This window comes from Brachycentrus maculatus, unplaced genomic scaffold (assembly GCF_059751285.1).
Source record: "Brachycentrus maculatus isolate JH-2025_06_01 unplaced genomic scaffold, ASM5975128v1 h1tg000285l, whole genome shotgun sequence".
Taxonomy (NCBI): domain Eukaryota; kingdom Metazoa; phylum Arthropoda; class Insecta; order Trichoptera; family Brachycentridae; genus Brachycentrus; species Brachycentrus maculatus.
In genome coordinates this window covers 1,560,222-1,576,144 of record NW_028281036.1, presented here as the reverse complement: position 1 = coordinate 1,576,144, position 15,923 = coordinate 1,560,222, and the positions used below count along the sequence as shown (strand labels likewise).

Below are 15,923 nucleotides of genomic sequence, written 5' to 3'. Positions count from 1 at the left end.
CCGGTGAAATATATATATTTTTTTTTACATGATAAAATATTAACATACATTTTGAAATTAAATTTTATACTTACATATTTTGTTGTAATTTTTTTTATAATAAAATAACAACGATATGTTTTTTTCCATATTTATTTTATTTTACCAGTTATTTACAATACCGGGTATTGTAGATACTTGATATTACCAAGTTTTCTTCGGCTTTTCTCTGCTTTTATTACCAACCACATTAGCTTCATTATTCTTCAGTCGTTTGATTCACAGGCCCAAACCATCTCAACACACCTTTTTTTTTAATTCACTGATAGTGCTTATCTCAGCCTTGAATTATTTCCCTATACACTATCAAGTATTTTGTAAATTTTAATTTACGTTATTATTTTTAATACGAAGAGACTACAACGCGCGGGTATTAAGGAAACTTTTTCATTCACGAAACGTTTGGTAATGTCGCGGGAAAATTATAGAACTAGGTAATACTTGTAGCCGACGTAAAGAAAACGTAGATTTAGAAATAGAATTAATTAGCTTAGGGACCTCGGTATGTGTTAGCAATGTACTACCCCCTCAATAAAGACTGAAATGTGTCGCTTTCGGGGGTGGTCTTTGCCCATACCGAGGAGAGAAATAGCTCTAGGTTAGATTAAGCTATTTTTAAGATATCTATAAGACTGAATATATTGTAATGTGTATACTGCTCTGCGGTGCGCGCTCGACTGCGCCGAAGTAGCGGAGTGGGGATGTCCTTATACGTGCTAGAGGGAGACGGTACGCGAATGCCCTCGCTCCCTCTACGCCGTGATTGGCGGACATACCCCCCTCCGCGATTGGTCAGGCACGGCCGGGCGGCGCTACGGCGAGGCACCCAGAGCGGGTATATATAGGGGTGTATTCAAGTTAATAAATCAGATTTCGACCGACTACCGCTGCGTTTTCTTCTCTCCGCCCCGCTTCTTCCCGACTTCGCTGCCCGCCCGGACTCATCGCCCCTCAGGAACATTCGACCGCCGCTACCCCCTGGACTTGGACTCGGATTTACTTTGGAGCTGACTGCACCCGGACTGGACGACGACGGAGCCGCCGCGACGACCCGACGGAGCGATACCGGACTTACGACCCGGTTGCCTGCTGCGTGCAGGTTGCGACTGCCGGTGCTACGTACCGCCTTCGCCGGCGATCGCAAGGGATCTCTGGGCTTTCGGTGGATCTCTACGCGGGTAGATTCACCGTCGAGCGCGGCCGCGGACTGAGACTTGCCCGGCCGCTCTGCGCTGACGCCAGCACCTGCGGCATCTACAGTACTTTGTGCTGCGGCGCGATTGCCTAGTCGCCGCGTCGCGTACAAGTTGGTCCTTCGAGCCGGATCTTCACCGCAGAGCGCCTAGAGATGACTTCGAGAACCCCATCGCTTCGCTCAGGGAGAGGAGGCACACCACCCAGAGAAGAACCGCCAATGGAAGGAGACTCTGTCGAATCGGATTCGTCAGAGGACACCGTCCAAAGGCTAAGAACGCAAGTTCGAAATCTCCGCGCTACACTACGAGACGTCGAGAGCAGCCGCGGACGCGCGGACGCGAATCCCGAGCCCGCGGCGCGTACAACAGACATGGACAACATCATGACAGTATTATCGAGGATGGCGGTACTATTAGAGGCTTCGCAAGGAAGGAGCCCGGCTTCAGTCCCAGAAGACGTCAGCAGGGTCGGCGCTTTGATCGCGCGCCAGTCCACTGCCAAGGATTTACCCGTCTTCGCCGGAGAGCCGCAGGAATGGGCCACGTTCAAATCGCAGTACACTCAGTCGACGGAGATGTGCTGCCTTTCGGATCCGGAGAACCTCCTGCGTCTACAACGCGCATTGAAGGGACGAGCTAGAGAATCGGTATCATCATTACTCGTGGACCCGAGCCAAGTAGGCGTCATAATGAAGACGTTAGAACTTCACTACGGTCAGCCGGACATCGTTGTGTCATCTCTACTGGAAAAGGTGAGAAGACTCCGCTGCATACAGAACGACGGATCGACGCAGGCATTAGTGGACCTATCGAGTGCAGTTCGGAACGCGATAGCGACCTTGGAAAGCTTCGGCGGGGACTACATGTCGACGCCTCAGCTGCTAAGCGAGCTAGTGAGCAAGTTGCCGCTGTGTATGAAGTTTCTATGGTGGTATAGCAGAAGGGGAGACCCCACAAGGCCCACCGCGAAGGATTTCGCGCTGTTTTTGGAAGACATGACGGAATCGGCAATGATAGGCGGCGGTATAGAGCCGCACGTATATAGCGGAAAAGACAGACAGCGCGAGAGGCCTCACAAGCGGGAGCAGGTGCATACAGTGATTTCTGTGGAGAAAAATGTGAATAGTGTCGTGTCATGTGTTTTGTGCGGACAGAGCCACTGGTTGCAATCTTGCCAGGAGTATCTAGAGTGTAGTGTCACAGAGAGATGGAACATAGTGCGACGGAAAAATCTGTGCTACGCGTGTCTAGCGAATACTCACCGGTATGTGAGTTGCAAAAATACGAGGAAGTGCGGCGTCGATGGGTGCCGCCGAACGCACCACAAAACACTTCATACGAGGGATCGAGCCGAAGTGCGCGAAGCTCGATCCGACTCAGACATAAGAGCGCCAGATAGCAGCGCCCGCCGGGATTCGCCCGCTGCTGCCGGCACCGGGGGCGCTAGACCACTCGCGGACGAGAGACAAGCCGCGAGTACGAGCGAAAGGAACATCGACTCCGGACACAGTTCCCGAGTCTACAACTTGGTTACGAGCACGCACGCTCGTGAGGAGCCAGTGCTCCTGAAGGTGATCCCCGTCACCCTAAGCGGTCCGCGCGGAGAAGCGGACGTCTATGCATTGCTCGACGAGGGATCAACCATAACACTGCTGGACTCGAAGATTGCCAACGACATCGCGGAACCAGGGGGTGCCCGAGGATTGAGGATTCACGGTGCTGGCGGGATGTGCGTTACCGATGCAACTTCGAGGAAGGTGACACTGGAGGTGCGCGGGACTGCGAAGGGACAATTCTCGCTCCGTGCAAACACGATTCGGAAGCTGCATCTACCGCCACAACCGGTGGCTAGTATAGATGGTAGGGTGCAGCATGTGCGCCCGCAATTACTGATCGGCCAGGACAACGCCTCACTTATTGTGTCAAGAGAGGCGCGTAATTGCGGGAACTACATCGCCTCCGAGACGGCCCTGGGAACGGTCGTTCATGGGGGGCGATTCCGCCAGACTTGCGTCAATACACTGATGGCGTTAAGTGCGGACCAGAGGCTGGAAGAGCTAGTCCAGCGGAACTATGCTGTGGATGCGCTGGGAATATGCGCTGCAGCGAAAATATCGCGCCAGGAGGCGCAAGCCATAGAGGTCATGAAGGCTACGACCCGTTTCCTACCTGAAGGGCGGTACGAGACGGGGCTTCTATGGAAGGAAGGCGGGCCTTGTTTGGAAAACAATCGCCGTATCGCGCTGAACCGCTTCTCAAGCTTGGAGAAAAAGTTCAGAAAGGATAGTCAATTCGCCGGGGCCTACCGAAGGAAGATTGAAGAATATCTCGCCAAGGGGTACGCGCGGGAATTGGCAACGGCCGAAATAGAGGACACTTCGAGTGGGCGATGGTACCTCCCCCACTTCGCAGTAACAAACGTAAACAAGCCCGACAAATTACGTATTGTGTTCGACGCCGCCAGCTTTTGTAACGGGGCCTCATTGAATGGCATGTTGGCCAATGGACCGGATCTCCTCTCATCGCTTGTGGGGAATATCATGCGATTTCGCGAGGGGAAGGTCGCGCTGGCGGCGGACATAAGGGAGATGTTTCTCCAAATAAAGATAAGGAAGGAGGACCAGCGGGCGCAGCTGTTCCTCTGGCGAAATAATCCCGACGAGGAAATTCGGGAGATGGTTATGACGTCTATGACGTTTGGCGCTGCATGTTCCCCGAGCAGCGCCCAATATGTGCGGAACCGGGTCGCGGAAGACCACGGGCAGGACATGCCCGCCGCCAGAGATGCCGTGCTTCGAAAGTTCTACATGGACGACTACATGGATGCTGTGGATCGCACGACAGATGCGATTCGATTGCGCAGAGAGGTCTGCGAACTTCTACAGCGGGGCGGGTTTACCCTCGCGAACTGGGCGAGTAACGATCCCGCAGTCCTAGAAACAATCCCCGAGGAATTGAGGGGCAAGTGCGCGCGAGACATTATCAGCGGAACCTCGACGACTGAGAGAGTTCTGGGGATAAAATGGGACCCGGTGACTGACGAGTTCCGCTTCAAGTTTGCGGCGTCACGGGAGGTCCCGGCCGGGAGGCCAACGAAAAGGAAAATCCTGAGCGAGGTCATGAGCATATTCGACCCGCTCGGGTTCGTCGGGTGTTTGACGATACGCCCACGGATTCTACTGCAAGATATCTGGCGATCCCACATAGGGTGGGACGAGGAGATAAGCATAGAACAGGCAGATAAGTGGCGCACTTGGATAAACATACTGCGCGAGACCGAGTGCGCCATCCCGCGGCGCGTGGCGAGCAAGGGCCAGCAGGTAGAGCTGCACGTGTTTTCCGACGCATCGGAACAAGCTAGCTGCGCCGTTGCGTATATCGTAGAGGACACCACCGCCGGGAAAAGGGCGACATTTGTGGCCAGCAAGTGTCGGGTGAGCCCGTTACGGGCGCTGTCAATTCCACGCCTGGAATTGCAGGCCGCGCTTATAGCTGCGCGGCTAGCAGCAACCATCAAGAAGGAATGCGGCGTACAACTGCGGGAAACATTCTATTGGACGGACTCCATGACGGTGCTGTGCTGGGTCCGGAGCGATTCCCGCATCTACACGCCGTTTGTGGCCCACCGCCTGGGGGAGATAGATGAGCTCACGAAGGCTCGTGAGTGGCGGTGGGTTCCAGGGAAACAGAACCCGGCTGATCTCGGGACACGAGACGGCGAGATACCGGACATATCGCCGACCGGTGTATGGTTCAGCGGGCCAGAATTTATTAGAAGAGGAAGGGATGAATGGCCGCCGCTCAAGGTGACGACGGCAGCATCTCAATCAGAAGTGGAGCTTAAGTGCGCGGACAGCGCTATCGTTATGACAATGCTCCCCGACGAATTACGGTTTTCGTCGTGGAGACGTCTAATCCGGACTACGGCGTGGGTACTGCGGTTTGTAAATCGGTGCCGAAAAAGGAGTCCGGGGAGCGCTACGCTCACGGTCCAGGAGCTCGAGGAATCAGAAAGGGCATGGATAAGGATATGCCAAGAAGACAGCTACCAAGCCGAGATAGCTGCAATCAGACGGGGGGAGTGCCTCCCGCGGGGGAGCCGCTTGATAGGGCTGACCCCGTTCCTAGATAACGAAAGCGTCCTGCGAATGGGGACGCGCATAACCAAAGCGCCCGCTGTGAGCGAGCCCATGAAGGCGCCAGTAATATTAGACGGCGCACACGCATACACCCGATTGATGATCCGGCACTACCATGAGTCGCGACTGCACGCAAGCACGGAGCGAACACTCGGCGAGATTAGACAACAGTTTTTCATCACCCGACTGCGGACCAATGTGAGGAAAGTAATCTACGAGTGTCGCTTCTGTAGGATGCAGAAAGCGCGACCGCAGCCGCCGCTCATGGGACAATTGCCAGTCGGCCGCCTGGATCATCACGTCAGGCCGTTCACCCATTGCGGGGTGGACATGTTCGGGCCCGTACACGTCACGATCGGAAGGCGACGTGAGAAACGGTACGGGGCCCTGTTTACGTGTATGGTGACGCGGGCGGTGCACATAGAAGTCACACCGTCACTGAGCACCGACTCGACGATACAGGCGCTGAGAAGGATGGCCGCTCGCAGGGGGCACCCTAGTACCATATACTCGGACAACGGCACTAACTTCAGGGGAGCTGACAAGGAGCTCGCGGACGCCATGAGAGGACTGGCTGATGATCCCGAGCTCCAAAACGAGGCCACGAAGAGGGGAATCGAGTGGGTGTTCAATCCGCCATCGGCACCTCATATGGGGGGAGCCTGGGAACGGCTCGTCCGGTCAGTAAAAAGGGCGCTGATGGCAATACTTAAAGAACAGTACCCTCGGGAGGAGACGCTAATGACGGCGATAGCGGAGGCCGAGTATACAGTTAATACTCGCCCCCTGACACATGTTTCGCTGGATAGCCGAGACGCCGCCCCTCTGACACCGATGCACTTCCTCATCGGGTCGAGCGGGGCCCAACCACATTTGGCGGACTACAGAGGCGTACCGCCGGGAATATGCCTGAAGAAGCAATGGCGCGTGGCACAGAAGCTAGCGGATGCTTTCTGGAAGAGATGGATGCGGGAGTATCTTCCGACGCTACAACAGAGGCGAAAGTGGCAACAGGCTGCCGCACCTATTAGGGTCGGCGACATCGTGGTGATCACGGACGCAGCCCTGCCGCGGAACGAATGGCCGCGGGGGCGCGTCATAGCAGTCACCCCGGGGAAGGACGGACAAGTGAGGAGCGCCAGGGTCCAGACAGCCGCCGGAACATACACGAGACCCGCCATCAAGCTCGCCGTATTGCTGCTGGGAGACAACGTCGGCGCAAGGATGCCTCCTCGGCAGGGGGGAGTGTAGCCGACGTAAAGAAAACGTAGATTTAGAAATAGAATTAATTAGCTTAGGGACCTCGGTATGTGTTAGCAATGTACTACCCCCTCAATAAAGACTGAAATGTGTCGCTTTCGGGGGTGGTCTTTGCCCATACCGAGGAGAGAAATAGCTCTAGGTTAGATTAAGCTATTTTTAAGATATCTATAAGACTGAATATATTGTAATGTGTATACTGCTCTGCGGTGCGCGCTCGACTGCGCCGAAGTAGCGGAGTGGGGATGTCCTTATACGTGCTAGAGGGAGACGGTACGCGAATGCCCTCGCTCCCTCTACGCCGTGATTGGCGGACATACCCCCCTCCGCGATTGGTCAGGCACGGCCGGGCGGCGCTACGGCGAGGCACCCAGAGCGGGTATATATAGGGGTGTATTCAAGTTAATAAATCAGATTTCGACCGACTACCGCTGCGTTTTCTTCTCTCCGCCCCGCTTCTTCCCGACTTCGCTGCCCGCCCGGACTCATCGCCCCTCAGGAACATTCGACCGCCGCTACCCCCTGGACTTGGACTCGGATTTACTTTGGAGCTGACTGCACCCGGACTGGACGACGACGGAGCCGCCGCGACGACCCGACGGAGCGATACCGGACTTACGACCCGGTTGCCTGCTGCGTGCAGGTTGCGACTGCCGGTGCTACGTACCGCCTTCGCCGGCGATCGCAAGGGATCTCTGGGCTTTCGGTGGATCTCTACGCGGGTAGATTCACCGTCGAGCGCGGCCGCGGACTGAGACTTGCCCGGCCGCTCTGCGCTGACGCCAGCACCTGCGGCATCTACAGTACTTTGTGCTGCGGCGCGATTGCCTAGTCGCCGCGTCGCGTACAATACTTAAATAACATATTTTGAAATATTACATTTTTAAAATAAGATTAAAAGCAGTTTTTTTATTTGTTTTATTTTTTATAATATTAAAAATAAAATAGAAACACAAAAATCTTGACGATTCCAATGCGTTATAATATATATTCGACGTATAAATAGATCAGAAAATAAAGTCGTGTTTTTAGTGGTTAACTCAAAAACAATGTTAATTTGATCGTTGACTATATGAAAATAAGGTGATCAGTTCTGCGCTTCAGATACCAGTCCAGAGTAATATATGGATTAAATATTGGAGTGAAATAATACTTACTTTGCCCTCCTGTGAATTGAAACCGATATCTCTGGCATGCTAGCCAAATGTGTTTACCATTACACTATAGAGGCGGATAAGTTACCTAGATTTTAGTAATTACCCAACTTAATTGTTCTTCATCTTCATTCTTCAAACCCTAATTGGTACCCAATGGTGTATAGAGCACTGCATCATATAAAAACAGTGTTATCTTGATCGTTTACATATGAAGGAAAGGTGATGATTATTAGCCCTGCCTTTGAAGTACCAGTCCGGGGTAATATTGAAGAAATTAGTCAAATTTAGATGAAATCCGAAAATTTCGTATACAGAACCAGGGATTAATGTCAAAATATGACCTGCACCCAATCAAATACGTCACAAAGTATTTTTAAACAATTGTTATACTGCACCACTGGGGTCGATTGGAAAAAAAAGTTAGGACGGTTGACACTGTCAACTTGACTGTTTTTGGTATACCATATTTCGTAATGAAATGAAATAAAAGTGGATTAAAACATTAAGTACAGTAGAGTCTCAGTTATCCGACATTCGATTATCCGACCTTCCGAGTTATCCGACCTACAGACAGGTAAGACAATCACAGACTTTTTACCCAAGCTTAAGTTTAGTTTCGTAGTTCACTGCATTGTATGTGAGTATGTTACCTACTGTAAAACATGTTTTATTACTTTGCCGTAAGTGCAATTTGATGTTTTAGTTCGTTACATTCAGTTATATTACATGTACATATTCGAAAGGCTTTCAATGTGCAGATAATTTTAACACATTTTCAATGTCGTTTTATCATTTTCCGTGTTATCCGACCTTTACATTATCCGACCTTGCCGCGGCCGGTTTAGGTCGAGTAATCGAGACTCTACTGTAATTTTAAATTATAAACTTTATAAAATAAAACAACTTTGTTTTAACCACCTTTTATTGGTACACTTTATCCAACCGGTTTCGACAAGAACCTTGTCATCATCAGGGTTTATGTACTAAATTCTAAAACATTAAAATACTCATAGTTAATTATCCTTTCCTTACTTTGGTAAGGAAAGGTATTGAACTTCCACAAAAGTTGTCATTCGGAGTTGAAGTATTCGCTACGCAATGCACAATAAAAACAACATTTAGGAGTTTTTTAAATCATATTTTTTAAATCATATTTTTAAATCACATTTTCATATGGTGTACGGAGCGCGTGGAAGTTTTTGGTAAGGGAAGGGTAATTAACTATGAGTATTTCCATGTTTTAGAATTTAGTACATAAACCCTGATGATGACAAGGTTCTTGTTGAAACCGGTTGGATAAAGAGTACCAATAAAAAGTGGTTAAAACAAAGTTGTTTTATTTTATAAAGTTTATAAAATGTGCCACAAAATATCTGCGAAAAACATTCAAGGTTTTTTTAAGTTAGTTCGTCTGACGCACTGTAATAAATTTTATCCATTTTACTCGATCAAATTAAAAGTTATTTTATACCTGTTCGAGATGGCATTTAATTTTATTTAAAGCTCCCTGAATGTCAGCGAAGCCGGTTATGCTTTAAACCATTATTTAGAAATTTCTTAATGTCACCTCACTCCGATACCGATCTCCATTACCGGCCAAAATCGTTCGGTTTTATTATTATAACTATTATATTCTACTTAATAATCGTGTTGTATGATGTTATCAAACGGACAATGAACTATCTCTCACTCGGTATTAATAACCTATTTTGATAGTACATCAGTTGTACTTGTAAAGTATCGAAATATTACCGAGGTATTCACGAACTAACTTTCCAAACAAAATACATACTTCAAATATTTTCTGTTGATTTCTCAAATATCCACGAAAATGTCGCTGTCGACATCCTTTAGCTGTAAAAACAAGACACATAAGTCGACAGGTATTATCAAATAAATAATAACCTTTTAGGTGCGGGAATTGATTTTCAAATTTGTATGAAAAGTATCAATTATCTGGTTTTTTTTTTAACAAAAATGTCTTGGAACTCACTTAATGTCAGACTTTTTACTAAAATAATCATCAAATATCATTTAAATATTCATTACAGTACCATATTTGATCATTTTGACGAATTACATAAATATATATTGTAATTGCATAAGCGCGAACATTGTTTCGTCTGATTGATTTGGTATATGAAAAAAAAATCATGCAAAAAGGTGCCGGAACGCCGTTCCACCGCGTTACATAGAAAAAAGGCCCTGTCAATATAAAAAAAAATATTGTATAATTTGTATAACTGTGTCATATTACGTTTGCATAAAATCACGAAAAAAATATTATAATCGTTTTTAATTATTAAAAATATATTAGTGATAAAGACAAGTCGGCTGTCCAAATTTAAAACACAGTAAGGGACATTTTTTTGTAATAGGTTTTTTTTGCATTTTTGGACTAAGTAGAGTCTACTTAGTCCATAAATGCAAAAAAAAACTACTACACAAAAACATCCCTTACTGTGTTTTAAATTTGGACAGCCGAAGTGCTCCCTACATAATAACGATTTAAATTTATATGTTTATAGCACACGAGCAGTTTTTTATGGCCGTGCCCATATGTCTATATACTTTATGTCATAGATTTATGTGTGAGACATAGTGTGGTTCCGATAAAGTAGCACGCAGCATCTTAGGGGTTAAAAACAGATATATTGTCAAATAAAATAAAAAAAAAACGTTTAAAATAATTAAGATGTTTTAACTGAGACAAAATATAATAATAATAATAATTAAACCCTTATCCGCACCCCAATGGTGCATAGGGCACTGCGTCATATAAACGCAGTGTTATCTTGATCGTTTACACATGAAGGAAAGGTGATCACCCCTCCGCTTCAGGTACCCAGTCCAGGTTAATATTGAATAAATATGACAGTGAAAAAATCACTAATATTTATTTTACCCCCCTTGAGAATCGAACCCGGGACCTCCAGAACGGTAGCCGAGCGTGCTGACCATTACACTACGGAGGCGGACGACATTACACTACGGAGGCGGAGGCGGAGACAAAATATATATTGTTATTATACTCCGAAAACTCTTCAAATTTATGGTTTGTATTGATCACTATTTGTGAGAATAATATCAATGAAATGGTAATAATAATACAAAATGCTTATTATAAAAATAAAATAAATATATTTCACCTATTCCCAACTCATGATAACACCGTCATCCAAAATCCCACAACTATCAAAATGACAATCCGGTGTGTGATAGAATAAATATTTTAAAGTGTCATATTAATTAATACTTTTTTTTACAGGGATTGATTATTTTCAACCAGTTTTCATTAGTCAAATATCGCATTTAGTGGCGCTGCCATTTCGCTAGCTTTCGATAACAAAATTTGTCAACAAATAAATTCATTGCACGCTAACCACTCTTCCAGTGCCCTGGAGTACTCAGACTTTTATCTTCTTTAAAATAAAAACAACAGATAATTTGTCTCAAATTGAGATACCCTATTATATATTGATATATCTTCCGCAGGGTGAATAATCCAGTATCTGAGAATAAATAATAAAAAAATTAACATAATATAATAATAATAATTATGTTTTTGCATAACAATTTCCTAAGTACGATATAACAACTATGTATGTTCTCTAAACTTCATAGTTGGCTTGTTTATTAGTCTGCCTTTTTGCAGTTTTTTTTTAACCACAGAAACACAAAATTAAATTGATCGGGCCATAATAAGGAGGTAGTAGCGTTACAATTAATATAATAAAAGAAAAATAACAAAGGTATATAATAAGCTTATCGAACAACCATATAATAGGGGGTTCCCAAGATACAATCGTGTACTGGTGATTCGTAATTCCAATAACTCCATATTTATTATAAGAGCTGTTCAGCAAAAAATTAAACACGTTTGAGAATGAAGGATCGTGAACTGAGTTGGCAAAAAGTGGTTTGGTTTAAAGGCACTGGTGTACAAAGTGAGAAAATAATAATTTATATATATATATATATATATATATATATATATATATATATATATATATATATATATATATATATATATATATATATATATATATATATATATAACGTGGTAATATTTTCCTTTTGAAAATTAAGTGTAAATAATATGTAAAGTGGGTGTATAATAATAAAATAAACAATGTGTTGCTTTGTAATTAAAGTTTATTCTTAATTTATCTTTATAATAATTTTTATATCTATCTATCTATCTATCTATCTGATTCTGACAGTTAATAATATTATCGCAAGTCTTTTGTTTTCTACTGAGCGACGCATGCGACATCTGGTGGTAGAACTGTTTTATGTAGGTACTAATTGTAGGTACTTAATAAAATGTATAGGTAGGTACCTAGTTATTTTATTACATCTCCCCCCTTGGGGATGAAAATTCATAGTAAAATTTTCACTCGTCCTCCGGATCATCTTCTTGTAGTGAAGGGACTGGTATAAGTTTAGTGATATGATAAAGGTTTGATTTTATTTTTTTGTGACCTGTATCAATTCTGTATATTGAGTTAGAAATTTTTTCAATAATTTTATAAGGTCCAATTTTTAGTTCATCCAATTTTTTTCTGTTTAGCTTGTTTCCATTTTCCACATACACCATGTCTCCTACGTTGAATTCGCAGCCTATTCTATTTTTGTCAAATAATGTTTTATTGTAATTATGTGATTTTATTGTATTTTCAAGCGCTATTTGCCTGTCTCTAATCCAGTCATTATTAGATTTTCCTTGTTTTAATTCGTTGGGTAAAATATTTACATCTGTACCATATAAAAGATAACTTGGGGAAAAGTCAGTGACTGAGTGATTAGTATTATTATATTTATTAACACATTCTTGAGCTATTGTGGTCCATGCTCTTCTTTTCCCTTTTTCATTTATTTTGCATCTGATTTTGTTCACCAATGTTTGATTCAGCCTTTCATTTAGGCCATTTGAGAATGGTGCATTTACTGCAGTGAAGATTATTGGGATCTGCTTGTCATTTAAGAATTCCTTGAATTCTTTCGAGTTTATTCCTGGGTATTGGTCGGTGAGAAGCATACCAATATCCTCGGTTTCTGTTATTTTCATGACTAGTTTTATAAAATCATTTGCATTCTGAGTTTTCGAGGTTAAAATAAATGCGTATCTTGTAAAGTGATCCACTAAGAGATGTAGATATTTTTTCGTTGATCTTGAACCTCCTAAACCTCCAATTGTGTCTAAAGATATTATTTCAAAAGGCTTTGTGGCCGGGCCTAGATGAGACATAAATCCAAATTTCTTTTGTCCTCTTGATTTATTTTTAATACAAATTTCACAATTTCTACAAATTGTTTTTATATTTTTCGTCAAATTTTTGGCTGTGTAATGTGGACTAATAGTCTTTTGCATTTGTCCAATTCCAATATGGCATAGGTTTTCATGTATGTCTTTTATTTTTATTCTGATCTTTTAAAATATCTTCTAATTTAACCAAATTTACAACTTTTAATTGTTCATTTGCATTTTCCTTCGATTCTATTACTGGATTCCTGCTCATACAATCTGCTTCGAAATTCTTCTTTTCTGGAGTATATTTTATTTTATATTTTGTAGAAATTTTTTTCATATGATTTTTATTTTTAATTTTATCACTAGTTCTTAAATTTCCACGTCTTCTTTGATTATCTTCTAATCGTTTTCTTTGATCATCTTCTAATTTTTCTCTCTCACTCCGAACATATTGTAGTAATTGTTTTAATACATCTAATGTTTCATCATCCATTTCCAATTAACAAAATTGTCGTTTTATAACGTGGTAATATTTTCCTTTTGAAAATTAAGTGTAAATAATATGTAAAGTGGGTGTATAATAATAAAATAAACAATGTGTTGCTTTGTAATTAAAGTTTATTCTTAATTTATCTTTATAATAATTTTTATATCTATCTATCTATCTATCTATCTGATTCTGACAGTTAATAATATTATCGGAAGTCTTTTGTTTTCTACTGAGCGCCGCATGCGACATCTGGTGGTAGAACTGTTTTATGTAGGTACTAATTGTAGGTACTTAATAAAATGTATAGGTAGGTACCTAGTTATTTTATTACATATATATATATATATATATATATATATATATATATATATATATATATATATATATATATATATATATATACATATATATATATATATATATATATATATATATATATATATATATATATATATATATATATATATTTATATATATATATAAATATATATATATATATATATATATATATATATGTATATATATATATATATATATATATATATATATATATATATATGTATATATATATATATATATATATATATATATATATATATATATATATATATATATATATATATATATATATATATATATATATATATATATATATATATGAAGACTTAGCTTCGCATACGGTTTTTGAAAATGATGCGGAATGCATCGAAACACGCGTCACAATAGATTTTAAGGCATAGTGGCATTAACCAAGTAAGAATTAAAAACGACTAAATCTTTTTATAAATGTATTTAAGCAAGGCTAATTATTTTTATTAATTGATTCGGCAGTCACTTTGTAGTAATATCAATATCTATCTATTTTGAATTTAAGTTTTACTTGGTAAATATTATTTTTTCTTATAATATATTGCGCCACGTGTTTCGATACATTCCTCATTATTTTTGAACACCTTATGTGAAGCAAAGTATAAATTTTAGAGTTATGTTCTTGGGACGTTGAAGGATGAAATTATTGAAATATATAAAGAAATAATAAATAAATCACGTCAGTTTGTAGTTAGTTATTGGAAATATGTTTTTTTAGATATTTTATAATAATAGATACAACCTTAAAAATTAAGTTAACATCCTTACCATACTATACTAAATTAAAAGTTTTTTTTAACTTTTCTTTAAAGTGCCTTTTTATCACTGAGTATTATTTATGCGTCTGGACAGCTACCATATAATCTGGTTTAAAAAAAATAAATAACTATTTTAGTTCGTGACATCTTACAATCCTGTTGAGACGTTGCTGTCAGATATCTTGGAGGAGATATCACGGAAGACGAGATTTTTCCACGATGTAATTACAAATTATAATTTGTTTTTCCATAGTAATTATAACAGACTAGGACATTCTTTGTCGGAATTTAGTTCGCAGAATTGCCCGTATAAGTAACCACCACGTATTATCGTGATTCGATCGATTTTTCCCGCTGAAATCGAATCGTGTAACTTTCTAGGAACCCACATACAGATAATATAAAATTTAACCATTTTCTACCTCTATATCTGTTGAATTTCAAATTACAAAAGTCGTGATACACATTGAAGAAAAAAATATAAATACTTTTTAACGAATATGAGGAATTGTGGAACAAAATTTGGTTAGGTATTCATTAAATGGTGCTAAAAAATGACATAAAAATGTTTTTTTACTCTTAAAATGTTACACGTATTTAATGTAAAATTCATTAAAAAAGCAAAGCCTTTTAGTACCTACGTATGAATATTTAAAAAAATGTATATACTTAAATAGAATTTTTCAAATAATTACAACCTTTTAACAATTCAAGTGTTAAATTAAGTGTTTAATTTTTTTTCAAATATAGACATAACATGCTACCACAAAGTTAATGTCGAATCAAAAAATTATTTTACGAGAAATCATATATGATATTTCATAAAATATCATATCATATAACAACTGTAATTTTCACTATCATATTTTTCAATATCACACTGATAATATCACTGTCATATTTTCAATATCACTGTCATATTTTCAATACCACTGCCATATTTTCAATGTCACTGTCATATTTTTCAATATAGCTTGGCGCATACAGCGCAATCTAGGGTGATCACCTTTTCTTCATGCAATTAACGACAACAGTGCGTCGAAATGATTCAGTGTCCTATGCACCATTGGGTGAGGATAAGGGTCAGCTGCGGTAGTAGTAAATATTTAAAGCATTAATTTTATCGACTCTTCGTAGATCGTATCTGGCCATTAAACGAAACGTAACATTGAAATTTAATTACTGATTATATACAATATTAAAATGAAACCATCACGAGTACGACCAACCGGCATTTAATAGTTTTTTTTAGATCATTAAA

General features: G+C 41.3%; 2 protein-coding genes across 2 annotated transcripts in view; both read left to right on the top strand.

The window, feature by feature from the left end:
- The window catches only part of LOC148305152 (glucose dehydrogenase [FAD, quinone]-like), a 51,287-nt gene that overhangs the window by 4,688 nt on the left and 30,676 nt on the right, over positions 1 to 15,923 (top strand). The gene's annotated exons all lie outside the window — the stretch shown is intronic.
- On the top strand, positions 1,388 to 7,466 carry LOC148305153 (uncharacterized). Its single transcript, XM_088267186.1, has 2 exons — positions 1,388 to 6,586; positions 7,278 to 7,466. The coding sequence occupies exons 1-2, from the start codon at positions 1,388 to 1,390 to the stop codon at positions 7,464 to 7,466; spliced, it is 5,388 nt and encodes a 1,795-aa protein (XP_088123312.1).